The sequence below is a fragment of the Oenanthe melanoleuca genome, chromosome 3, assembly GCF_029582105.1.
Source record: "Oenanthe melanoleuca isolate GR-GAL-2019-014 chromosome 3, OMel1.0, whole genome shotgun sequence".
Lineage (NCBI taxonomy): Eukaryota > Metazoa > Chordata > Aves > Passeriformes > Muscicapidae > Oenanthe > Oenanthe melanoleuca.
This window is the reverse complement of record NC_079336.1, coordinates 47,198,220-47,224,027: the sequence shown is the minus strand read 5'-3', so window position 1 is coordinate 47,224,027 and position 25,808 is coordinate 47,198,220. Positions and strand designations below refer to the sequence as shown.

The window sequence follows — 25,808 nt, the reverse complement described above, 5'->3', positions numbered from 1 at the left end:
GGGTAGTGGATGCAGTCTTCATTTCAGGCTCAAATTTAGAATTTCAGTAAAGACTTGAGAATAATTTTTAGGTATATGTTATCTTTAAAGATAGCAGACTGTCACCTAGAAAATGTGACCACATTATACCATTAAGCATTTAATTTGCCTAGACACGAATATATTGTCATTTTAATTGGCTTAGATGCAAATAGAACTGTCTGTCAATAACTTATTGAGTGCAATGCTGGGTAAACATTTCCTTTTTGTTTCCTCAGTAAAGAATGTACATTTACAAGATCTCAGAATTATTTGATATAGAGCAGCAAATATTATAAAAATTTTTTTTCACTGAACATATTTTTGTATTTTCTTAACAAAACTAGGCTGAAACAGGTTATTGATTTTTTTTTTTTTTTTTAATTTCTTTGGCTACAGTCATTAGGGGTCCACAATGTCATAGTTTATAGCTTCCTTTGTATTTTTGATAATGTTTCTAAATGCTCTTATGAACTAGTGTTTCTCTCTTCACCTAATAAAACATTTAAATATTCATATATAGTAGATTACTGTCAATAATATTTGTCTTAACAGATTTTATAGTTTATGAAAACGCTGCAGAAAAGGTCTCATTTTAAAAAGTATTAAATCAATTTAGGGAGTTATGTTTGCTTCTCATGAACAAAGCAAGCATTGCTGAGCAACATTCATGTAAATAGGATTTCTAGGTGGTACTAATATTATTCTAGTACGGTAGAATTTCAGCAGAAATTCAGATGGGAATTTTAAAGGTGATGTTCTCTGTGTTTAGACTGTGAAGCCTTGTTTCTAGCAGGCTTGCCCATCAAGGAACAGAAATTAACTTTGAAGTTTGTATCATACACAGATAGCTCAGGCTTTGAAATACTGGATATTTGATGCTTTAAAAAAAAAATTAAAAATAAAACTCAAAGCATTCTTGACAAAGGACCTAAACCACCTGCTCTGTCTCTGAAGTGCGTTCTTCAGTGAATTGGACTTGTTGAACTTTTGAGGTTCTTTGCAACATAAATTATTTTGTGATTCAACATAATGGTATTTGAAAAGCTTGCAGAATGACTTATTGGAAAACTGCTTTTTATAGGAATACAGACTTCTGTTTCACAAGTAAGAAATATCAGATGTATAAGCATTAAGTGTGCTTAACTAGGAATTTCTCACTGATGAAGTTGTAGTTCAAATTTATAAGTCAATTTTAATTGATATTTTTATTATAAATATACACTCATTTAATGTCTGAAATACACTTTTGCTGCTGATCAGTCTCTATTGTAAAGTTTGTATTTGCAGGGAGAGCTAGATCAGGAGAGACAACAGCATGAGGCAATGATTGCTGCCATGAGAGAGGAGGAGAAGTTCAAAGTTGACAGAATGGCACGTGACTTGGAAATAAAGTGGACAGAAAATCTTCGGCAAGTATTTTTTTAATATTATTTAATGAGAAATTAAATATATATTATATGCAAATGTACTATCAAATGAAATTTAAAACAAAGGTTTCTGTTATTTAAGGTTCTCCAGTTATTACTGAATTGTAATTCTTTCCCATTTCTTGCACAAGGTCTCGCTGCATTTTAGTTATTTGACCTTTGTTTTTAGACAGGAATGTAATAAGCTTCGTGAAGAGTTGAGGCTGCAGCATGAAGAGGACAAGAAGGCAGCCATGACTCAGCTGTTGCAGCTCAAAGAACGTGAAAAAAATGCAGCAAGGGATGGATGGCAAAAAAAGGTCGAAGATCTTTTAGACCAGGTAACTATGGTGTCTTTGAGAACTGGAAAGCCATTACAATTTAATTGTTGGTGGCTTATTACCAACTAAGTAAATTAAGTCAATTGTCATATCTGGCTTTTTAACCTAATCACGATCAAATATTTTAAATAATATTTGGCTATAAATTTAATTATATGAATATTGTTCTTTACATTAAGTAAAGTGTATAAGACTTTTTACAGTTTTGAGGGGAGGAGGGAGAGGCTGTTGACAGTCTCACTTCTTCTCTACAAGATTGTTTGGATTTTGTCTGCTCACCTATTGTGCTGTTAAATATCTACCAATGCCAATTGTTTGAACTTAGAGGTATCCTCTATCTTTACAAAAATAATAATCCCCTATGTGTACAAGAATAACAGTGTACAAGTCTCTGAGAAGTCAAAATGTCTCTCAGTTTCTATGACACATTTATTACAGCCATGTCTTAAATGATTTTGGTATAATTTTGTGTAAATACTGAGGTTTTTTTAATGGTAACTCATATTTATAATCTCAGTTTTGTTAGGTAACTCAAAGAAAATACTTGTTTTGTACTTTTTCCAAACAATAAATGCTGTAGAATTGGTTTTTATTGACTCCATTTTGAAGAAATAGCTGATAAGGAACAAACACACTTTAAAGTAAGAGTAACAGATTTTGGAACTCATTAAATGACTGTGGTTCCAGGGTGTTATTGTCCGATGGCTTTTAATTTCCTGGCTAATTTGTGAAGTCTAATAACTGAACATGCATTTGATTATATGGCCTCTCACAGGAGCATGTCACAATATATTTTGCTGACAGGGGAATTTAAGCTTGTGAAGTTTTTTGGTTAGACTCATAAAAGCTGGAGGTTTTTGAAATTTTTTGGTCTGTTACTTTTTACAACATGAACATAATAAGTATTCGACTAATTTGATTTTAAGTTTCACATTACCCAAGTTTCATTTACTCTCTTTATTTCTTCCTGTAAATAGCATTTTGTCTCGAAAGGCATATATTAAACTTTCCATAGTTTTAGCATACTTTTATCTCTGCCTTTCAAAAATACCATGTTAAATCTAACCTACAGTTTCAGAATGGAAAATTACTATGTTGCAAATTAACTTTTTTTCCTGCCTGCGCAAGAAATTTTGGCATCAGAAAGCTAACTGTAGTAAGGAGAATTTACTACAGAATTTTCAGACACAGGAAAAGGTCTCCATATGCAAAATGGTTGTGGTTTTTTTTTTTCCTTCATATCTTTTACTGTATCAAAGAACTGTATGCAAAGAGATTAATAGCATGTGAGGACTATATTTTTTCAATCCACTGTTTGAATTGGATAGGTATTTTGTAAAGATTGAAAAGTTAGTGTTCATAGTAGGGAATTAAGCTTTCACTGTGTAAGAATCTGTATTTTATCCATTACAGCTGGAAGAGAGAGAATTCCAGACCATAGTGTAAAGGATGAGTAACTTAACTCTTGGAGAAATGGATTTGTAGTAAGTGCCTCCTGACTGCAGTACACAATAGGTGGTCTCTGAGACTTGTAGCGACCTGGATCACAGAATCACAGACTTGCTTAGGCTGGAAGAGGCCTCAGGAGGCTCCTCAAATCAGTCAGCACTGAATTAGAACCAGGTTGCTTAGGGCTCTATCCAGTCAGCTCTTGAATAATCTCTAAAGATGAAGATTATTCAGAGACACTGTGGAATCTGATTTATTGCTTAATTACCCTCATAGTGAGCTTTTCCTTTATATTTAGACAGAACATTCTCTGTTTCAGTTTGATTGCAGCCTCTCATTGTTCTGCTGTACACTGTTGTAACAAGACTGGGTCCACTTTCTCTGCGACCTTCTCATACTGATACTGGAAAAGTCTTAGGTCCCACAAAGCTATTTCTTCTTTAGCCTGAGCAAACAGAATTGCCTTAGAAGGATATCTGTTCCAATCCCAGCCTTCTTGGTGGTAGCTCTCCACTGAATATGATCAAGTTTATGGACATGTGTTGTGTACCAAAGCTGAATGAGCTGGAGGAGGGCAGAATATGCCCTCCAGGTGATGTGCAGTATGGGCCAAGTCGAAGGCACTGATCCCTTCCCTCCAACTACTGGTTGCTGGTACAGCCCAGCAACTGTACCAGTGCTGCTGGTATTCAGTGCTGCCACACCACACTGCTGGTTCATGTTCAGCCTGCCGTCAATGAGGTTGTGCAGAGCTATCTGTGACCCAGTATGGACCCATGTATGGGCTGGGTCCTTCCCGTGTCAAGAACTTTGCTGAATTTTGTATGGCTCCTGCCAGCTCATAATTATAACCTATTATAACCTTTCTGGATGGCAGCCCTGTCTTGCATTGTATAGTGTCCATTCCACTGGGTTGCCCTCCACCTTTTATTCTTCCCAGCTTGGTGTCACCCACAAACTCCATAAGGATACGCCTCTGTCTCCTCCTCCAAAACTGATAAGGTACTGGAATGCCTTAGAAATTCTACCCTAAACTATAAGTGCCCAAGATATTGCAGTAGGGCTGTGAAATTGTGGATTTGTTACACCCTGGTTTTAATTTGTGGGAAGATGTATTTAAAACCCATTTGAAAGGTGTGAAGCCTGTATAAAATTAGGAAGAGAGGGAATCCAGCTTCTCTTTCTGCAATTCACTTGAAATAGTGATCTGCTCTATACTAGTAGTATTATATAATGATTTATCAAAACAAGACCAGGGTCTCTGCTAAATAATTTATAAATCTTGATTTGACAACAAGTGTGGCTGATGTGTGTTCTTTATGTTGAGGAAGTATCTAGAGGTTCACCACTTAGTTGTATAATTTCTGTTCATAATGGTTGAATTCAGAAATTAAATCCTTACCAGTAGAGATGCAATTTTCTAATACTGTATTGATGCATCTCTGATTTGATTTAAAAACAAGCTACAAAGAATTATGTCTCCTAACTTGAAGAATAGGAACGGTTATGTAATCATACAAGGCTGAAGGGCTGAAAAAACAGGTTTAAATATAGTTACCTACACAGTAGAAAAATACAATGTAGAGTATGCCCACCTGGGAATGCTGCTGACTGGTGCCAGAAAACTGAATGAACAGACACAGATATAAATGTTTATTAAAAAAAACCCAAATCAAACAACTTCAATCACAAAAAAAATGCCTGAAAAGTGTATTACACTGATTTGAGCTTTTAAAATTATGTTATCATAAAATTATGATCTGCAAATTTTGGCCATTTCTATTTGTTGCAGGTTTGATAGGTGGAATCTAGCTCTTGCAAAAAGCTAGTCAATGGTTTTGCTTTCATACCAGTAATGCTAAGTGATCCTTCACAGAAAGCACATAGGATTATTATTACTCTAACAGTATAGCTTTGTTATGAACAAAATAATTTTCTTGAGATAGAATGCTACTCAGCTGATTAAGATGTTAAACACATTCTTGCGGGTTGCAAAGCACCATCTACACTTAAATATGGTTGTTAGTTTAACTAGGTCAGTGTCTAGAGACCAAATGTGTAGTTTTTATCTCTAATATGAGAAATTATTCTAGAAGACAAAAAAGAAAGTGCTTTTCCCTTTTTTCCCTGTAAATTGCACCAAGTGCAATGTCAGTCCATTTGAGAATTTCATAATGAAATATGCAGTGAATTCAGATATGTTAGCTCTTTTCCATTCCTCTTAGCTCCATAATGGTGTTTTAACGCTTTTCTTAAAAACATTTTACTGCTGAGAAAGCTTCAGCCAGGGCCAAAATAGCTGGAATTTTCTTTTTCTTTTTCTTTTTTTTTTTTTTTTATTTGAAAGCATGAGCATGTTGTCTCCTTTGCTTGTCTGTCTTGTGCAATCATCAGTTCTGGGCACTGAAACATGCAGGTTAAGATTTATATTCTTCTTACCTGTTTCTTCTTGTGATGTGTTTTTTTCAGTAAAATGAATCAAGGGTTCTCATTGTGGATGTGCTTTTCTGTATTTGAGCAAATATTGGTTCTCCCCGTCTTCCTTACTTTTCAGTAATTTTTTAGTGAAGTAAATGTTTTTGTCATTATTTTTCCCATGTGTAGCTTTCCCTTTCTTAAGTAGCTTCATAGATGCCCAAGCATGCGTGACATTCTTCTTTCTTTACTTTATCAACTTTTCACACCAAAGATACGTCTTCTGTTAATTGAAATACCAAAAGCAGTACAGCAAAGAATGGACAAAAGTATACTGCATACATTTCAGTAGCTGTTTTTTTTCATACTGCAAAGACTCCTTTTCTGAAAAATATGCTGAGATTTCCTCTTCAGAGTTTGTTCTGTGATGGTGTCCTTCTTTTTAAATTGTCAGAGTAAATAGGAGAAACTTTGACTTGTATCAAAACTTAGATATTTCCATGTCATGTAGTTATTATTCAAATTGTAGTTTTCAGGAAATTACACATTCAGTCTCAACGTACTGGTCTAAAAATCCTGTATGGAGTAGTGAGAAAAGTTCCTGAGTTCTGTGCATGTCTCTAACTGGCTTTTGATCAGGATTCATCCAGAGGCAGTTGCTGCTCCATCTTTGCTTGCCTGTGTAGAAGTGCTTATTGCAGAGCTGATGTGCATCCACATTAGCAAAATCAGGAAATGCTACTTTGTTTCCCCAGCACAAGGATTACTGGCCTGTTCCATAGTCTGGGCAATCCTTGCATTAGGAGATTTGCTGTCAAATGGATGGTGGAAATTTCTACAAGAAATAATGTGCACATACCTTTTATCAGTTTCCAGAAAGAAAGAAGATAAACTTTTAGCACACAATGATTTTACTCAGCTCCCTGTCATTTGATATTGTCCTGAGCACCCTGTGTAAAGGCTCCTCTGTCAGAAACAGAGTAGGAGGTAAATTTCAAATAACTCCCTTCTAATTTGCTTTGGCAATTGTATTCAGTGATACTAGTAAGGCTACTGGTGACATCTAGTGGATGGTAAGAGATGTTGGGCAAGGTTTAAAACGCACTTGAAAATCTAAAATGTGGAAATCCAAAAGAACAAAAAGAAAACTCATGCCAAGGAAGGAGAAAAGAACAGAGGGCACTCTGGAATGCAGTTCAAGGTAATGTTTTATGGCTCTTCCTTAATCTGTAGATACTTGTTTTTCCAAAGGAGCATGCTTTCTCTGACTGTTGAAAACTTTGGCAGGTTAATACAGCTCTCAAAACTGTGGTCTTAATGGGACTGTGCTGTAACTCATACAGGCCTCACAGAATCAGAATCAGTTTGGGAGATTCTGCCTAGATCCTAGATGGTCTATGTGCATCCTGCCGCTTACCACTGGTTCAGAGGAGTTGGTCTCCTGTATTCCAAGTGGCAAACCTATGCTTTAAACAAGTCAGAAACTGCTTCACATGAGCATGGGATAATCTCATAGTCTGGACTCACTGCAGCCCTCAGAGGGCCTGAGGCTGCTTCCCCTGGCTTCAAGACTTTCTACTTCTCATAAAGGACTCCCTCTTGTTCTGGGCTCTCTATTCTCTGCAGAAATGTGATCCTGATGGATCCTGATGATGATGAGCTGGTGTATTTGTTCTATCCACATTGGTCATTGTAGTGTTATCTGAAGCCCGGACATGAAAACAAATGCCTTTGGTTTTGGTGAGCCCTTTCAGCCCAGACCTCGCCTTTTACTCTTTGTTAAAAGATTCTGAATGTAACAGAGGAAATTAATTAAAAACCATTTGCATTTAAGAGTTACTCAGCAAAACAGGCAAATAAAAGCAACAGACAAATCAGTGTTTTCAAAGTATTTTCACTGGGACACAGTAGGAATACTAACAAGTGTGAGTTTGTTCTCTGTTTTATAATAAATGTCTTGCTGGACTTTTTTATCTCTCTTTTTTGTTCTTTCTTAATTTTTTTCCTCTCATGGTGTTGTGTTTAACTCAGTTAAAAATATCTAGGCTAATGTTTGAGGTTGATATTTTCATATTCAAAGAAACTTGTCTACCTGATCCTAAACTTCTAATTGAAGTTTAATGTCGTGAGACTTTGTTTGGCAGAAAATCTGGAGGAGATGGAAAGCCTTTTAATTCTATTTGAAAATTAATGAAAAGAACATGAAATTCTTAGTATTGTGCATGGGTAAAAAATTTAATTTGAGATTTGGAAGTTCACACTTCCAAAACTGGTAAATAGAAATCTAAACCAAATCCAACAGTACAACCATCCCCAAAACAAAATTTTAATCCTGTTTTGATATATATTTTTCCCTTAAACATAAGAGAAAGACTTAGGCAAACATCTAGTTTTAAAACACTTCCCTTAGCCTTTTCGCTCTGTAGTTACTTAAGTAGCTTTTACTTTTGGTTCAAAAACAATGAAAACAGTGGACCCTGGAAGGAATGAGAGAGAATTATCAGGTGGGGCAAAATTTGTTTGAGATTCAGCGGATGATTAAAATTCTTGATTAGGGCCAGTGATGCTTCGGTGCTTCAGGAAGAATTAGTCAAGATGTGTATATAATATTTAAAATCCTGACAGCATTATGACAAATAAATGACTAAATCTCTAATCACTTTCCAAAACCTTTCAAAATTATCATGCACTTGTTTATCCCCTGACCATTGAATCTGCTGTTTGTTGGCTTAAAAAAGTGTATTCTGAAATCCAAACAGATACAAATCTGCAAAATACCTAGGCCAACCCATGCCATTCTATGATTTTGCCTAGAAGTTTGACAGATTCCTAGAACTAGAAAAGAGAACTCCATCTTTTTTAAGCAACAGGTTAAGTTTCCCACTCTCTGGCACTCTGGAGATAGCACCATCCCTTTGGGGTTTCTCCAAAACCAGGAGGAAATCAAGGCCAATTAGATCCCAGAGATTATTAAAGATTTCTGAATGCCTTATATATAATTCATTTTCCTCATCAGGAATCTATTGAATTTTGAGATAGAGAGGAGGGTCTAAGTGCTGCTTTTTCTTGCCAGTCACGGGCAAACTTTGATGCAGCTCTCCAGTTCCTAGCACGTCAGAAGCCTCGAGCCAAGTACAAAACGTTGTAGTAGCAAACAGCTGCTTTCCAAATCTCTGTGGAGTCATCTGCCACGTAAGCACTGTGCAGCCAGAGACTGCACATCTGCTGACAAATCAGTCCTTCTCTTCAAAGACTATCTCGAGGGAGAGTTTTAGGGTTGTTGCTGTTGCCATTATTAGCTGGATAAAATGGGCTTATGCCAAAGGTCCCTCTGGCTTCTGTGCTAGGCACTTCAGAAACTCATTTCCTTCACTAACGTCTGATGGATGCACATAGGATTTGTTCTTCGGAAAGATAAGCAGCATCTCTGGGAGGTCATTCTTAAAATTAAGAAAAGACTGTGCAGCAATCTAGATCTGCTTTGATGAAACAGATAAAGTAGGAGCTTTCCCAGTTAGGGTCTCAGGTTTTACACAGGAATTCCTGTTTTCCAGCAGTGTTTTGAAAATTCAGTAAACCATAATAGCCAAGTCAGATTGTAACACAATGTGACATTGAAGTGACAGTGAGGGAAAAGTGTTATGTAACTGATCTTTGGGTGATAAGTGAAGACTGATGTTGAAATTAAGTGTCAAGCCTCTCTAATCTAGTTGAAAATAATTTTTGGTTCAGAGAAACCATAAAACAGGAGAACTTCCATGCATTCAATAAATTAATATCCTGCAGGAAACAAGGTAACTGCATGAAAATGTGAAGTCGTCACTGGTGCAGTAAATGTCCTTGAGGAAAATTATACCATTTCATCACCAAGAATGGCCCCTTTGACAGCTGTGATGGGGACACAAACAACTGTTCATTACAATAAGCAAACACAAGGCTTGAATCATTGCAAATCACTAAATCTGATCTTTACTGTAACACACATTTGCCCAATTAAACTGAAAACTCATCTCTTCTAGGAGAGGTGTTAAAAGAGAGCTGGGAATTCCGTCTTGTTCTTGTATTGCTTGCAAAGTCTTTCACTCCTGCTTAGTAGCCTGCAATGATCTGTGGATTCAAAAGATGCTTCATATAAAGATGCAGATTCTATTCTGTGCTGCATCTCTGCTCTTCCTCTATGTGATGAAGCTCTCTTGGTTGCATCTAAGGCTTAGCTTTGCACAGGCTGAGGGTGGAGAATGTAATACTTATGCTGAAAAATGAGACAGCAAAATCAAGTGAAGTCAGTGTTTTCAGAAGTTTCTGTACTTTCAAGAAGTAAATTAATTCACTTGTGCATCCCATAGGTTTCAAAGAAAATTGCACTAAGGTTTCTTATACCACAGTAACATCACAAATGAAATCTTGAATTCCAACATGTAGAAATAGTGTGATAGTTAAACCCACTTTCTTTTGTTTTAATAATCACTTTTTCTCATCATAGATATACAGACAGTAATAATTATGCCTGCATTCTTTTTAGTTCTTAACTTTTTTCTTTTCCTCCAGAACATGGAAGTACTATGGGAGTACTCATAAAGATGTCTGGAATTTTAATGAAATTTCTTAAAAACACTTAAACCAGTGTTATTTTGGAGTTCTGCATTCTGAATATGTTCTGCATACTTTTGAATATCTGGCTGCATCTAATTAAATTGCTGCATGTTTTGTTGGAATGAGCTCCCATTCCAGTTGACTGTATAATTCTGTTTTTACTTGGAACTTCTCTTCAGTGTAGTTCAATGAGAACTTTTCTGCTTCAGGTGTAAAACCTAAGTATTTCTTAATTGTACCATAGTGCTGCATAGGTACGTCCACCGATATAAAATCCCAAGTGTTCTAAAAAGTGAACATTTATTTAGCAGGAGATCATTCCTGCTTGTAACAGCTTCCTCCCTAAACAAACCAAACAGATGGGAAAGGAAGCACAGAAAAATTGAATGGATTTGTTCAGACCAGCAATGCTAAAGTCCTGTGTTGGAATCAGAGCTATTAGATGCTGGTCTCTTGCCTTGTCTGCTAGAGTATGATGCCTCCTAGTGTTCTACTCCTGCACAGAAAATTAATGCTTATGACTCTTTTACAATTTTAATAAGCTCATTTTGTATATTTGACAGTAATGTATTTTTATGTTGTGCCTTTTTTTTTTACTCTTGAGAGTGAATAACAATTTTTTTTTTTTTTTTTGGCAAAGTGTTATCAAATATTTCCCACCTCTAGGCTTTCAGGCTGGTGTCAAAATACCTGGTCTTTCATGGAGAAAGGCATCTTCTTGATCAACTTGGGACAAAAGGGGAAAGTGGTCATGCTGGATTTGAAATTGCTCTCACTTAATTTCTGACAACTGTTCTGTGTATGTGTGTATGCTTATCTATATGATTCATATAGATAAGTACACAGGATACATATGACTTATATATGTTATTTGTATGATCAATAGTATTTCATAGAGCATTTACTTGGCAATATGTTGGGTCTTCTTTGCTTTTTATTAGTAATCACCACTAATATAAGTGGTATGTTAAGTCATTTTATTTCTGGAGACTTTCAGGAAGAGTCTTCTGTGTACCCATTTGGTTCTGAATTTTAAGAAATATAAAATAAGTATTTTATTAGAAATATTTTCATTAACGACTAATTTTCTGCCCTTTAGCAGTTGATCTTTAATATTATGTATTTAATATGCTGGTGATATTTAAGAGGCACAGTTGATTGTTGATTATATAGTGTCTATTCATGTACTTAATGTTTTCTTCCCAAAATTGTTTTGCCATAAAGGAGAAAATAAGTAGATAACTTCAAAAGTGTTCAGCTGCGTAATATATGTCTATATAGTAACATTATGTTAAAGAGATAATGCTATACTGTGTCAAAAACATAACATGGTAAACCACGTCATTCTGTTCTGTGTTCACTAGCTTATAGACTAATTCAAAGCAACATATTCATATCTTTTCCAGATGGCTTTCAACTTACTTTTCTCTGATCAAATTATAATTAATGTTCTATGTTTACCCTTCCTTCCTTATCCCTTTTTCTTTTACTTAGTTGATTTCTGAATGTTTCCCTTTATTCCTGTGATCTTTCCTTCATAGCGGCACTGTCTCGGTGAAGCTTTGCATAAATCTATCAGCAATGTAAGTGATTTGCACTTACAGCTTGTGAACAGGGCATGCTTGCACTAATAACCTGCATATAAAGCAGTACTGCTTTACAGCTTAAGCCCGTGAAATGGGAGACATGGTACTATTTGAGACGAGAACATGTGCTGCTATCAAAAGCTTGTGTAGTGCATCCCCTCATCTGTGTGACTGTGTGTGTATCACTGGCATCAGACACTGTGTATGTGGTCATAACATGAGCAATGTTTTTATGTCATTGTTAATGCAAGCAAGCTTGTGGGCAGTGCAGATGTGTATTGCAGAGCTTTCTACAAAGCATGGGATTGATGCTGCATTATAATTCGCAGTTTTGCGGTGTAACTCATAATTGTAGCCAAACTGTTCTTTCTTTTTTTTTTTCTTAATTCTCACTGATGTTTTTTAATGTGCTGAAAACCTGGGATAAAAGTACTGGAAATTCAGAGAATAGTGTTTAGAGCTGTTTTCTTTTGAATCCTCAGTACAGAGATGTACAGAAAGGGTAGTCCAAAGACATACAAAAAGAGGCACTAATGTTCTCAAAACATGCTCTTGAGGATATCAGTGTATGCACTGAATAATCAAAATAATATTTAAAATTACATGTTCTTCTAAAAAGACTGATATTTTTAACTTTTTTGTACTTTTCAACCTCAAAACAAGTTATTAGAAGGGTAGACTAATCTGACTTGCTTGCTAGAATCATTTAATCCTCATTGTCTTTTATTTTCTGTGTAGTCTATTGATGCAAGTAGACATCTCCAGACATTGACTCATTTCAGGCTGTGGTTTTGCAGTCACTTTAATCTGGTGGAAAGATGAACTGCTCTTGCTTATTCCTGATCTCTTCGAAGATGCCTTCCTGCCCAGATGTCAGACTTCTCTTGGTCATCTCAGTTAAAATATTTTCTGCATTTCCAAGGCAGAAATGAAAACAAAATTGTTTTGCTCTTAGCCCATGCTCAACATACTTATAAATTATATACTGATAATTGTCAGAATTTGGATCAGGAACTTAAGTGAGAGATAGATTTAAATTCAAGCCAAAAATACATTTTTTCATGTTATTTTAATAAAAATTTGCCTAAGTTACTGTGGTTGACTGTTTGACTATTATCATGAAAGGCTTGTTAGAGTGTGATCATTAAATTTCTTGAGGTTTTGCAGGACTGGGCAGGACTTCCCCTAGAATTGTACAATTCCCCTAGAATTGCACCTCCTGCCTGCCAGGGTGAACAGAACAGGACATTGGTGAGAAATCTGAGAGACAGAAACATGATCCAAGGGACAAGTAAGAATGGCCTTACAGATTAAGAGAAGGACCAGGTAGGTGTGGGGTTACAGAAAGGTGGGAAAGAGAGAAGGGCCCAGTAGTGAACATGGGATGAATTAGAGGAGATGGACATGTGACCAGACCAAAGAGAAGTTTGGGTAAAATAGTTTATTTTATTTCCTGGAGAAGGAAGACAATAGCACATTGCAGTACAAGAACATGATACGTATATGAAATATAGAGCTGGCCATGCTGGCAGGTGCATGGTGCAAACTTACCACTTCAGTGGAGTGAGTTTCTAGGGGTGAAGAGAAAAAAAACAGTATATATTATATGGAGATATTAAATAAATTGTTACCACAGTGAAGGTAGTTATCAGTAGAGTTACACTGATGCTCAAAATATTTTCTTTTACAGGTTGTTGAGAACTGAGTAAGTTAGGAAATTTTGCAGCTTATAAAAGCTTATTCAGAATAGAATAGATAGAATAGCTGTTAAAGGCCAAGGGACTTGACAATAAAATGGCTAATGAAATCCAGTGTAGATAAATGCAAAATTATACACAAGAAAAAAATTGTAACTCTTTCTGTAAAATGATAAGCCTTACCTTGACCTGTTACAACTAGAAAATTGTTAGTTTGGAGACTGCAATACATAATTCTATGAAAACATCACCTCAGTGCTCAGTTGGAGTCCCAAAAGCAAATAAAACTTTAGGAATATAGGAGAGAAACGGAGAACATAACATGTAAAACCATATAAATCACACATAAGAACAGAGTTTACTTTCATTTTAAATAACTTGTGCAGTTTTGGCCCCCTGATCTTAAAAATGAAATAGTTGAAAAGGGATAAAAGTGGGAGAAATGTAATCATAGATATGGAATAAATTTCGTACAAAGATCAACTCACTAGGCCAAACCAGTTCAGAGTGGCAAAGGCTGTAAGGAGGGAAATTATGGAGAGCTATTGAAACATGAGTAGAATACAGCAAATAAAAAGGGAACTTCTTTTGACTCCTTTCCATTACAAGTATTGAAGATTGTCATGTCAAATTGACGTGTCTGCATGGAACTTGACACAGGATATTGTGGATACTTCTGGTTTAAAAAAGATTTCTAGTTCCAGGTAGACTGCAGAGTCAAGCTCCCTACATTTATGCTTGGCCTTTTTTTCCTAGGGTAAACCTTTTTGGTGCTTTCTGGGGGCAGAAACAGAGACAAAGCTATGGTCTGACACTGTACAATTTTAATGTGAAATTTGCATTAATGTGTTTAGTAAAAGGTTTTGCAGAATGTAGCGTAGGCCTTCCTACACTCCTTTAATTGTAGCTAATCTCTTTCAAAGGTATCTGAAGTACAGTACTATTTTTATGGTGTATGTTAGAGTGTATATTCCCAGACACAAAGACCTGGTGAATCAGAAATACAACAAGCTATGCTTATTTCATTTAAATTAGTTTGATTTTTGTTTCCGTTGTTTTACTGCTAGTTTTTGTTTCTGTAGCTTTTTTCTTTCAAATCTGCTTAAGCTATGTCCTTCTGAAAAAAGACCTTAACCCACATGTTCGGCAGCGATGTTCATGCTAAAAATTGTACTTGGTATGCTGCTGTTAATTTTTTGCTAACTGGTGGATTTAATGTTCTCCAGCTCCATGACTTGATGTGCAATGTCGTTACAAATTTGGTGTAATTAATTTTAAGATATGCTGAATCAAATGACACTATCAGACTTTCATTTATAATTCCATATTATGCAATGCTCTGAGGCTTGAAAAGTATCCTTACTGATTGAAATTCTTAGCAATTTTACTTTCCTTAGCAATTTTACTTGGCAATTTTATTTTCCTTCCCCGGAGTCACTGTAGCAAAATGTTTCCAGATCTGGAGGGTATCTCTCATATTAGGCTATAAAGGGAATATTTTCAGTCTGAAAAGGTATAGGTACAACCTTTAAAATTTAGTACTTTCAGTCTGAAAAGATGCTATCTGATGTGGAGAACAAAGTATTGTATTATAAAAAGAAAACAGGACTAAAAAAAGAATATAGTGTACTATAATACTTGTTGGATGAAAATAATAGTTTGAAAAATCAGGTATTTCTAAGAAAATTAGTTATTTGTGACTCAGATTGTTTAGATCTTGGAAACAAGTGTAAAAATCACTCTCATAGTCTTACTGAACTAACAAAATAGTGTGTAATGGGAAATCCATCAAGTGTTGCTTTTCATTTGTGATGTTGAGTGGTACCATTTCTTTCTAAATGAGAAAATCACTAGTAAGGTAGGACCATAGCATACAAAAAAATATAAAAACCAGTGTAGATGTCACAGGCTGTCGTCCCCTATTCCAAGTGCAAGATTATTCTTGCAGAATGGGTATTCTCCTGAAGAATACTTTAACAATCTAGTGTTTGATTTCAGACCTTGATAGTGTCATTTTTATTGATCTTTTATATAAAATCTAAATAATCTTTGATAATTTGGCCATTAAAAATTGTGTTACAGGTAGTGCTGCAGAACTAACCAATATGATAACCCTTACAAAACCACTAAAATGTCATTATTATATCTCTGATTATATATCATATAACATTAACAACAGATTCAGTAGATTGGATGACATTGCTTGTCTGTCTTTTAACTAATGCTCTGGCTCTAAAATTTCAAATGTTTTCTTCTTCTGAATGTCTTCTTTACAGCTGATGTTAGTATTAATGACTAATGAATATTTGCTGTTCTGTTGTGGGTTAGATCTCCTTACTGAAACAGAATCTGGAGATGCAGCTTTCCCAGTCACAGAGCTCTTTGCAACAGCTACAAGCCCAGTTCAGTCAGGAGCGACAGAGGCTGACTCAGGAGATCCAGGAATTAGAAGAAGAGCATCAGCAAAGGCATAAGTCACTTCAGGAAGCCCATATCCTTGCCTTTCAAAGCATGGAAGAAACAAAAGAGCAAGAACAAAAGGCATGTTCATGTGGTTATTCCAGATTCTGTAGAGAATGTTGCCATTTTAGCATTTTGCATGCACAGTTGGAATTAGTAAAGAAAGTATCTGTGTAATTACTGAATTTCTTTTACAGCTGATATATTGCAGTAATACTGTTATCCACTTAAATCTGAGCAAGACATATTTAAAATATTTTCTAATATTAGCATTGTTTCATGTCTTGCTTTATATGCACATATATAGGGGGGTGTGTGTGTGTGTATATATATAAAATTACTGTCAATACATGCATTTCTTTATGGTAGATTGACATTGTTACCCTTAATATTATATTCTTGTTTTGATTTTGAGTATGAATTTTCCATTATAGTTAATTTTGCATGGTTTATTGTCAATAGTTTTTGAAATATATTTTATATTTTCCTTACGTTAAAAATTGTGTAAACTAAGATCTGTGAATTGCAAGGTAATTTTCATGCCCCACCCAAGATACTTTTTTTAAAACCTTGACAAAACCAGCTTTAAAATTTTGGTAGTGCATGGTACATAATTTATAATCGTAAGGTTTTTTAAGTTCAACTCCAGAATGTGCCTTTGCAGTCAGTTTTCCCACTATGTGCCCAGAAGATGTGTAGCAAGAACATTATGTTTCATACAATTCCCTAGTGAGTAAACATGGGTGTCCTTAGGAAGCAGAAGTCATATGTGTGCACATTATGAATCTATGAATCTGCACCTTACTACATTGCTTGCTTTTGTAGAAATATCCATGGATTGATTTTTTCCTCTTTTCCAGCTGTGAGCCAAACAGGTTTTGTGCACAGGTAATCTTGGTAACTATCAACCACTGAAAAGAAAAAATATATTAGGAGAATAAGAAAATATGAGTAATACTAGTGTGGTTTTTTTCAAGAGTTTATCAATGCCTGCTTTTTTGTTTGTGTAATGTTGTGTCAATTCTCCAAATTGGTGTGGAACAAATTTTTTCAATTTTGATTTCTTAGGAATTAGAAGAACGTTTACAACAGAAGCACTCAGAAGAGCTTCATGCACTGAAAGAAACACATAAACAAGCCATGGAAGGATTTAAATTGGAGATGGAACAGGAACTTCAGACTCTACGATTTGAGCTGGAGGATGAAGGAAAGGCTATGTTAGGTATATTATTTTCAAATTTGAAAATGGATCCAAAATTATTATTTCTACTCATATACATATATGTGTGTGTGTATGTGTGTGTGTGTTTTACAGTATTATAACACTGTAGTGTCTCTTTGAGTCATTCAGTGTTGACCTAAGTGTTCCTCTTAAAGTCACTATAAGCATTAACAGGTATGCCTAGACTCTTCACTTTTGAAATATCTCACCCTTAAGGCTCTTTTGGAAGGAGTAAGTCACCAAAGTTCCTGATGGAGAACTGATGTTTTCAAAAAGTAACAGAAATAAAATACAGGACAGACACTTAACTGATGTAAAGTGTGTTTTAGGTCAGCAGCAATACTAGGTGGAGCTGGACTGTTACTGTTAATTAATGTAAATATGTCCAAAATAAACTTTTCTGTTTGCTCATGGTAACCAGCTTCCTTGCGCTCAGAGCTCAACCACCAACATGCAGCAGCAATTGACCAGCTGAGGCACAACCATCAACAAGAACTGGTAGCTGCCAAAATGGAGCTTGAAAGAAGCATAGAACTCGGCAGGCGACAGGTAGGAGGCATGGCTGGCAACTGGCTGTAAAATGGCATGATCAGTATTCATTTTCCCTTTGCTGGAGGCAAGAACTGTTGTGAACAAACAACAAACATGTAATCCTTCAAAGTAATCCAGCACCAGCAGCTAATATGTTCCTACTAGTTTTCTAAACTTCCTCGCTTAGCTTTTTCTGCTTTCTACAAACCTTGTTCAAAGCTAGAAAAGGCTCCCATGTCCATCTAGTTTCCTCTCAAAACAGTGCAGCCATCTGGGAGCACCTTGGCTTGCCATGGGGTGCAAGTGTCCATTCTTGCAAAATTGTATACATCCTCAGCTGTCAGCAGGAAGAAAAAAGCTGTTTCTCTCTGAAGCCTAAGAATATGGCAAAAGAAATGCTTATAATCAAATGATTGTTTCAAACTGAAGAAAAAAGTACACGTAAAAACCCCACCAAAACCAAATCCCTGAAACCAGTATGAACTACCTTTGCTTTCAGTAGCAAAATGATTAACTCACCTTTCATCTTTTAATTTTTCATTTTAAACATTCACTTTTTTTTCCTAGAAGCTAAAAATTCAAAGTTTAAGCTCTGTTGAAAGCCAGACTCTTGTAAATTAGAGGACTAGAAAATTACCTCTTTATTTGTCTATATAGTAGGCTTTTCAAGATTGATTTACTGATACAGTGCCAAGAAGGAGAAGTTGGTTTAGAAATATATAAACAGAGAAAACAGGGTTTGTTGGACATTTACAAAAAAGCCAGAGACAGTCAAAGGTGAGGCCTTTTTTAGCTGTTCTCTGCTGGTTTAATAGTGTGGGCACCAGAGGCAAAAACATGGTGCTGTCACGCAGGATTTAGGAGGATACAGTTTCAGTCATGTGTTGTTTAAGCTCAGAATCTGACACCTAAATGAGATGCTAGGAAAAAAAAAAAAAAGTTTAAATTACAAGAACTGGTGTTTGATCCAGCCGAACAGGGTGTACTTTTTGCCCCAGTATAACAATCTGCTAAACATGAGCTTTGGTTGTACTGAGGTCAAAGCAGTTACGGAGGTTTCCTGTGTTAGAATGCTCATCAGTTCACAGGATCAGGGTTGAATGAGGTGGAGAGTGGTCTGATTAGGATGATTATATTTGCTACTTTTTGAAATATTTATATGTGTGGATGGAAATATTTCCTCTGCTTTTACCTTATAACTTTAACATAGTCTTTATATAGGGAGATACGTAGTTATTTTTAATTGTCTGCTCTTAAAGATGCCCTATGAAATTTGTGCACAAGGATATATTTGTATTTCCAGGAAGCATGAAGGCACAAAACATAATTATACACAGGACTGCTTTGGAATATCAGCTGATTTTCTCTGTGCGAACTATATGGTCATTAATTATTGTGAAACTGTAAGAAGCTGACTAGATGGAAATAGAAAATTCTGAAAAAGTTGTTTTCATTACAGACATTTCTAAACCAAGGAGGCTCATTGTCAAAGCCATTAGAACAGGCTTCAGTTGAGTTTCCCAAATATTAACTTCATTGGAATTTCTTACGCAAAAAAAAAAAAAAGAAAATACTTCTTTTGATTTGTTGGACACAATATAAATATAACATAAACTTTTTAACGTATATTCTGCAGTAAGATATTTATGACTTTTATATATATGTGTATATAGTTGTAAGATAGGAGAGTTCTGAATCTGTTTTTGTTTGTGCAGGGCATACGTCTTGACCAATTTTCTCCCATTGAATGGGGCTATAAGGGAAAAAAATGTTTCTCTGGATTGTATGCTGGCGAGCCCTGGATCTTAGTAATACCTGTTTTGTTTTTCTTCTTGTATGTGAGAGCAAAAGGAAAATGATGAGCTACATCAGTTTTAACAGGCAGTGATAATCATGGGGTTTAACTTTTCTTGCAAGTGGAAATAATTTATTACATAACTTTGATTTCTTCTTTCTTTGTACACAATAAAAAAGCCTTTTGCTTTGATTATAATTTATGTCAACATCCAAAACTGAAAAAATTTGTCTATGGGATGTAAGATTCTTCTCAACTGTTGTCTTCCAAAAGCAAGTATTGTAGGCATCACCTCTGAGAAACACGTCTATCTAAAATGTTTTTTGCTGCTGCTACTTATATCATAGGAGAAAGAATTTTTATGCCGAATATCAGATCTACAAGATGAACTGAGACACCGAGACCATCACATAGCTGAACTGGACAAAGAGATTCTCCATCTTCATGAAAATATAAGTGCATTGACAAAGGAATTAGAGTTTAAAGGGAAAGAAATTCTCAGAATACACAGTGAATCCAACCAACAGATCAGGTATGAATTTTTCCACTCTAAATTCAAATCTGTATTGTTTTACTTATTGTTACTTTAAAAAAAGTTACCATTTGCAGTTTTAAATTTATCCTCTTAATCAAGTCATGTTACATATCATATAGTCTTCTTTAGTTAAGTTATGGGCTTTAATGGTAAAGTTAGTGACTGTGCTGTGCAGTTAAGTGGCATTTCAGCAACACATTTTGGCATATCTTAGTAGCAGTTCACTCAAGTGTTGGTTTTTGATGGGATTTTTTTCAAAATCATTATGTTTGTTTATTTTAAAAAGCATTAAAGGAGATGTATTTTCCATGAAATAAGCTAGAAGATTGGAGAACAGTAAGTAGTAGGCTTTGATGAATCAGTAATTCCATCTTGTTGTCTAATATTATGTAACAGCCATTAGACGCATGGCAGAAAATCATGATGAACAAAACGTCTGAATTTAGAATAACTCTTTTTTTAACAAAAACTAAATTGAACAGGATGCATGAGCAAGATTTAAGCAAGAAACATGAGAAAGAGCTGGATGTCTTGACAGCAGATCACATCAGAGAGAAACAAAGCATGCTGGCAGATTTTAATAAGACCCAAGAGCTGCTCAAGGAAATTAATTCAGCTTTACAAATTTCGTAAGTTTTGTTGCATTAAAAAAAATTTTATGTAGCTGCATTGTAGTGAATAGTTTATTCTGGTGTCCGTAAGTTCCTGAAGATACTGCAGAGATGCAGATGTAAAGATACCTCAATAAAGTATGGGGGCTAATCTTGCATTCTTTAGGCAACACAATTCTATAACCTTTAGGGGAATGTAGTGAGATAAATTGTTAAGGGTTTGAGACCAAAAAATTTCAAGTAGGAAAATTTTAATCTGTGCAGTTCCTAGAAAACCAGAGAAGATGTTATTTTAAATGGTTTCTTTCCCAAACTTTAATACATTTTTTTGAGAACACAAGAATTTCTTCAACAAGTTTATAAAGAGAACAGTATTTACTACTACTAAGAAGTGAGATTGTAGCATGAGTGATGTAAATATTTTCAGGTTTAGTAGCATCAGGAAAATTAGTGTCTGAAATCGATTGTATGAACATAAGAATAACAAAAGGCTAAAGAGTTTGTCTGAATCAAAATGCCACCAGGGATTAGACCACATAATGGTGGCAGAAGTGATGTAATAGTGTGTCACCAACCAGTGTTTTCCTGTCTTCTACATCCTTTATTCTCCGTCTCTGTGATTTTACCCATGTGGTCACAGTTTATGGCTCAGGTTTCATAGCACATTGAAGGCTTCCTGCCACAAAGTTGTCACTAAGGGACTTGTATTTGCAGCGTGAAAGATTTATGGCAGAGAGAAGAAATTGGTTCTGAGTTTTTGATAGAAAGCTTTTCTAAGTAAGTATCAGTTACAAATGGACAGTAAAGCCAAAATGCATCTAGCTTTTTCTGGACAATGAGCCCTCAGAAATTGCCTTCAGATAAAATGGTTATAAAATCCTAGTTTTCACCCACTTGTAATTGTCCACATGCATGCTCTTATGCCCTGATAGATGTGGTACCTTGCCATTCAGTAAATTAGGTGTAAGCTACTTTCTGTTTGCTGCATTTATCTTATGTGAGAAACAGGCCTATGAGCAGCCACCAGAACTGTTTTGGAACTGCTTACCCTAAGTGTTTTCTGCATTAAGTTGTTTGCTTCTCAGTGTCAGAAAATTTTCTGAATTTAGCTTGTTTTCTACTCCTCACTCTTGTTCAATTTAGAGCTTTGAAGAAGCATCCACTGGCCTAAAATCAGCAAGCATCATCCAGGGTGCCCTGACTGGGCTTTCAATGTGTTATTACTCTATTTACACTGAAGTCAGAAGCTGTCCAGAGAGGAAACTATGTAGAAAGGCAAAGAAATGTGAAAAAACAAAATCAAACCAAACAAACAAAACCAAAATCAAACAAACAAAATGACAAATCCAAAAGCAAAAACCAAACAAAACCCAATAATGCACACATGCCCCCCAACCCAGAGAAGTTTTATGCAGCTGTTTCTCAAGTAACTGTTCACAGGTTCAGCCTCACCTAAAGCATGGCCTCATGAATGTTTGTCAATCTGTCTTGGAATAATTGAGAGTGGATGTCATTAATTAGGATCTACAACTAAAGTCTTTAAATTACAAATTACCTATTTGAAACAGGAAAAAACACCAGTTCTCTGAAGTATCTGAAAATAAAATGACAGCTGTGTATAACTATCTAGTATACTCTGGAGATCTATGTACAATAGCTTAACCCAGCATAAAAAGTATGCATAAAAATTAAGCCAGCTGAGGCTATTTTTGTTCTGCTGAGTCAAATGCCTTCTCTGCAAGTAAAAACAATCATGTTGTTCTCATTCATATTGTTTTATGTAAATACATTATATAATCTCCTCAGACTAGATACAGGTTATTTGAAGGTTATTAAATTATCAATATAATTTAATATTAACTGCTTTTTCAGCTGCAAATTAAAGTAAGAATCCCATAATTGCTTTTGAATAGAAAATATTTATCTAAAGTGAAAAATTATGTCTATTTCCAGGTGTCTGCATTTTATTTAATTCTTGTGGAATCAAGCTTGACCTGATTTAGATTCAGTATAGTTCATAGATTTTTCTCAGTGTTGATTGGGATTTCTTTTCTTTTTGCATTAAGTTTTTTAAATTTCCTGAATCTGTTCTGATACTTGGTTCACTAATCTACATGAGGGCTGAATACGTGAGAGACATATTTTAGTACTTTCCTTTGAAACTATATTTAGTGTCATGAGCATGTTATTAGTTTAAAGGAGACACAATAATTTGAAACTGTCATGTCTTCAAAATTTGTTTTTTAAGAAAAAGGGATATTTATGCAGTTATTTACACAATTCCTCTCTCAGTTGGCTTATTTCACTTCTCTCCTTTAATGCTTTCCCACCAGGCATTTCAAATTTCCTCTTATTTGTTTTTTTTTTTTTTGGTTTTTTCAAATGTTTATCAGTTGTTATATTAGATATCCTAATATCCAAGTGTTCTTCCTTTTGTTTTGCAGCTCATTCCTTTATTTCATCTCTGATGGTACTAAGTAGCTTTTGTGGAGAGGAGTTAGTTACCTATTAGTCTTCAGTGTTCTTGGGTATCTTCTGTTCCAGTATGTTCCACATGAACTGAGCAAGATGCTCTGGTTTTGAATGCCTTATATTTAGCCTGACTTACAAGTGGCCCTTTTCAAAAATGCAGCAGTGCATGCACAGGAAGGATGTTAAGTTTATAGAATGTACCCTATATTTTTAGTTGCTGGAGGAAAAGTTATGGTTACTGGGGTTTTTTTGTTTGTTTTGTTTCTTAACTATCTAAAGTGGAAGGAGAACATAGAAATTAAGTTCCTTCAAGGTGGTAAGAAAGTCATCCTCTGTTTTTACACCCTGAACTCTCTTTTGTACTTATCAAAAATGTGACTATTCAGTCATCGCTTAACACTGGATTGGGCTAAAGGGGATATTCTTCTTTTCTATAAAGTTTAGAAGAAATGGAAGAAAAATATAAAAACAGAGAATCAAGACCAGAAGACTTGCAGCTTATCTCAGAACTGAAAGACCTAATTGCAGAGCGGGACCAACTCATAAAGAAATTGATTGTAAGACTTCTATGCTCTCTTGGTGTAATGTCTTGACAAATACAAAAGTTAATCTGATTCAAAGTTTGAAATGTATTTAAAGATCCAATCCTGCTAGCATGTTATTCATATTCTTTGATACATTATTCCTCTGGTTTCAATGACTCATAATAGTAAAACTAATTAGATACAGAGTGTTTTCCAAAATCAAGCATAAGACATTATTACAGGAAGTATTTTGGTACATCCTTTATCAGATGTCTTCTGCCTCCAATCCTGGGACAAGCCAGCCATGTAAGCCATATAAGCCATATAAGAAATAGTTTCTTCTGTAGGATTCCTAAGATGAAGATACTGACACACTGAGCTTCCCAAATTGAGAGCACAACACCCCGACCTGGGTTAGTTAATTAGATCCCAATTAAGAAGCAAGAAGGAATGAGGAAATCAATATGGATTAAGATCAGAATTTAACTATACTGAGTATTTTGCATTAGGCATAATCCATTAGGCTGTGCTCACTCTCAGGACCATGGAACTGCATAAATAGAAATTATTTAGATTATTCCATATAATAATATATAAACAGGAAATGCAATTTTTAGAATTACCAATTTATTTTTAAATGTAAGCATAAATTTATTTGAGAACATTTTACAGGCAGATTTGGCCACTAACTGATTGAAAATGCATAAAAAGGAGTTTCTATCTGTTATTCTTTTTAGGACGACAAAAAGTTCTATCAGCTGGAACTAGTAAACAGGGAGACTAACTACAACAAAATGTTTAATGCAAGCCCTAATGTTGGTGTTATTAATCCATTGGTGAAGGTATGTTCCATGGACTTCATTGCTAAAGTAGATAAAAAGAAATCTAAAGATACAGTAAAAAGAAGAGATGTATGTGTGTGTATGTGTCTGCATCTATACATAAATCACTCTTAACAGACATGTTCAAAACAAGGAACATGTTTTTCCATTTGTCTACTTATTTTTGTGTTTTATTAGGTTTGTTTCTTTTGTGTTGTTGAGAGATCTGCTGATGCTGTTGTCCTGGTTTGCTTGATATGTATGACATAAAACACAGTTCCCTATCACAAAACTGGAAATTTAAAATGGAAAAGTGACAGAAAGGCAATAAAGGGCAGAACTGTATCATGCAACAGAGAGCAGTGACACCCCTACCTTATTTTAGTTTTGTAATTTTTCTTGGATATTATGGAAAGTGCAAGGGCACTTTGCACTTTTTGGGAAGCTCTCAGAGTGGAAGAGCATTAGAAAGGCAAGAAGAGAGGACAGTAAAATGAAGGAAATTAGGGTAAAAGGGGAAGGGGAAGCATGTGTGAAGGGCGTGGAATGAGTCTGAAAGGCAAAAGACATAGAGTAAGATTAGAGAAGTGGCGTGGCAAACCCGTATGGACAGTGGAGGCTGCAAGAGACTGAAGTCAGTCTCTAGCCTTCTCAGTTGTTGTCAGAACCTATACAGATGAAAGAACTTCAGTACCAACATTTGCCAGTTCTCTCCATCCTGCTGAACAGCAGCCAGGAAAGGCTACTGTACACACCAGCACAGTAGCTTCCTGTGACTTCAAAAGCCAGCAGCATTCCTTCTTGAGGAATATGAATAGACTGTGGTAGAGTACAGTCTACCATACTAATCCAGTCTAAATACGATTTCTTTTCACCACTTCAGAGTGAGTCCTCTGGCATTTGCTTCCTCCTTGTGATAAGCCACAGGTTGCATGGAGGGTGCAGATATGTGTGCCAGTTGTAGAGACAGAAGTTGGGAAGGTTCTGAAGCAGAGGCTAAAACCCAAGGGGCACAACCTGAGCAGCTCAGATGCTCAAGAGCTTCAGTGCTCAAGGTTCAGGCTCAGGTTATTTAAAAGAAGATCTAGCTCCATTATTTGAGATCAGGCTGGTTTTTAGCCAGCCTTACTGCAGTTTCACATCAGATCAGCACATTTCACACTTCTGCAACAAACTCTGCTGCAAAATGTCAGTATTTTCCTACGATTTTCATGAGCCCAGCAGCTCTCCCAGGCATTTCTGGATGCCTAATTTTTATGCTAACTGCATAAAAGAAATTAGTTTGGTACCATTAGAGACAATAGCAGGATTTCCAGATACAATTTCAAT

General features: G+C 35.5%; 1 protein-coding gene across 4 annotated transcripts in view; it reads left to right on the top strand.

The window, feature by feature from the left end:
- FAM184A (family with sequence similarity 184 member A) overlaps nucleotides 1–25,808 on the top strand; it is a 73,097-nt gene that overhangs the window by 41,253 nt on the left and 6,036 nt on the right. The window contains exons 8-17 of one of the 4 annotated variants that reach the window (XM_056488459.1): nucleotides 1,309–1,434; nucleotides 1,622–1,768; nucleotides 11,767–11,808; nucleotides 15,837–16,049; nucleotides 17,037–17,190; nucleotides 17,612–17,739; nucleotides 19,864–20,048; nucleotides 20,534–20,680; nucleotides 23,574–23,691; nucleotides 24,396–24,500. In XM_056488459.1, the coding sequence (XP_056344434.1) occupies nucleotides 1,309–1,434; nucleotides 1,622–1,768; nucleotides 11,767–11,808; nucleotides 15,837–16,049; nucleotides 17,037–17,190; nucleotides 17,612–17,739; nucleotides 19,864–20,048; nucleotides 20,534–20,680; nucleotides 23,574–23,691; nucleotides 24,396–24,500 (1,365 nt within the window). The remainder of the gene's footprint in view (nucleotides 1–1,308; nucleotides 1,435–1,621; nucleotides 1,769–11,766; nucleotides 11,809–15,836; nucleotides 16,050–17,036; nucleotides 17,191–17,611; nucleotides 17,740–19,863; nucleotides 20,049–20,533; nucleotides 20,681–23,573; nucleotides 23,692–24,395; nucleotides 24,501–25,808) is intronic. The other 3 variants (XM_056488460.1, XM_056488461.1, XM_056488462.1) reach the window with 3 other exon arrangements.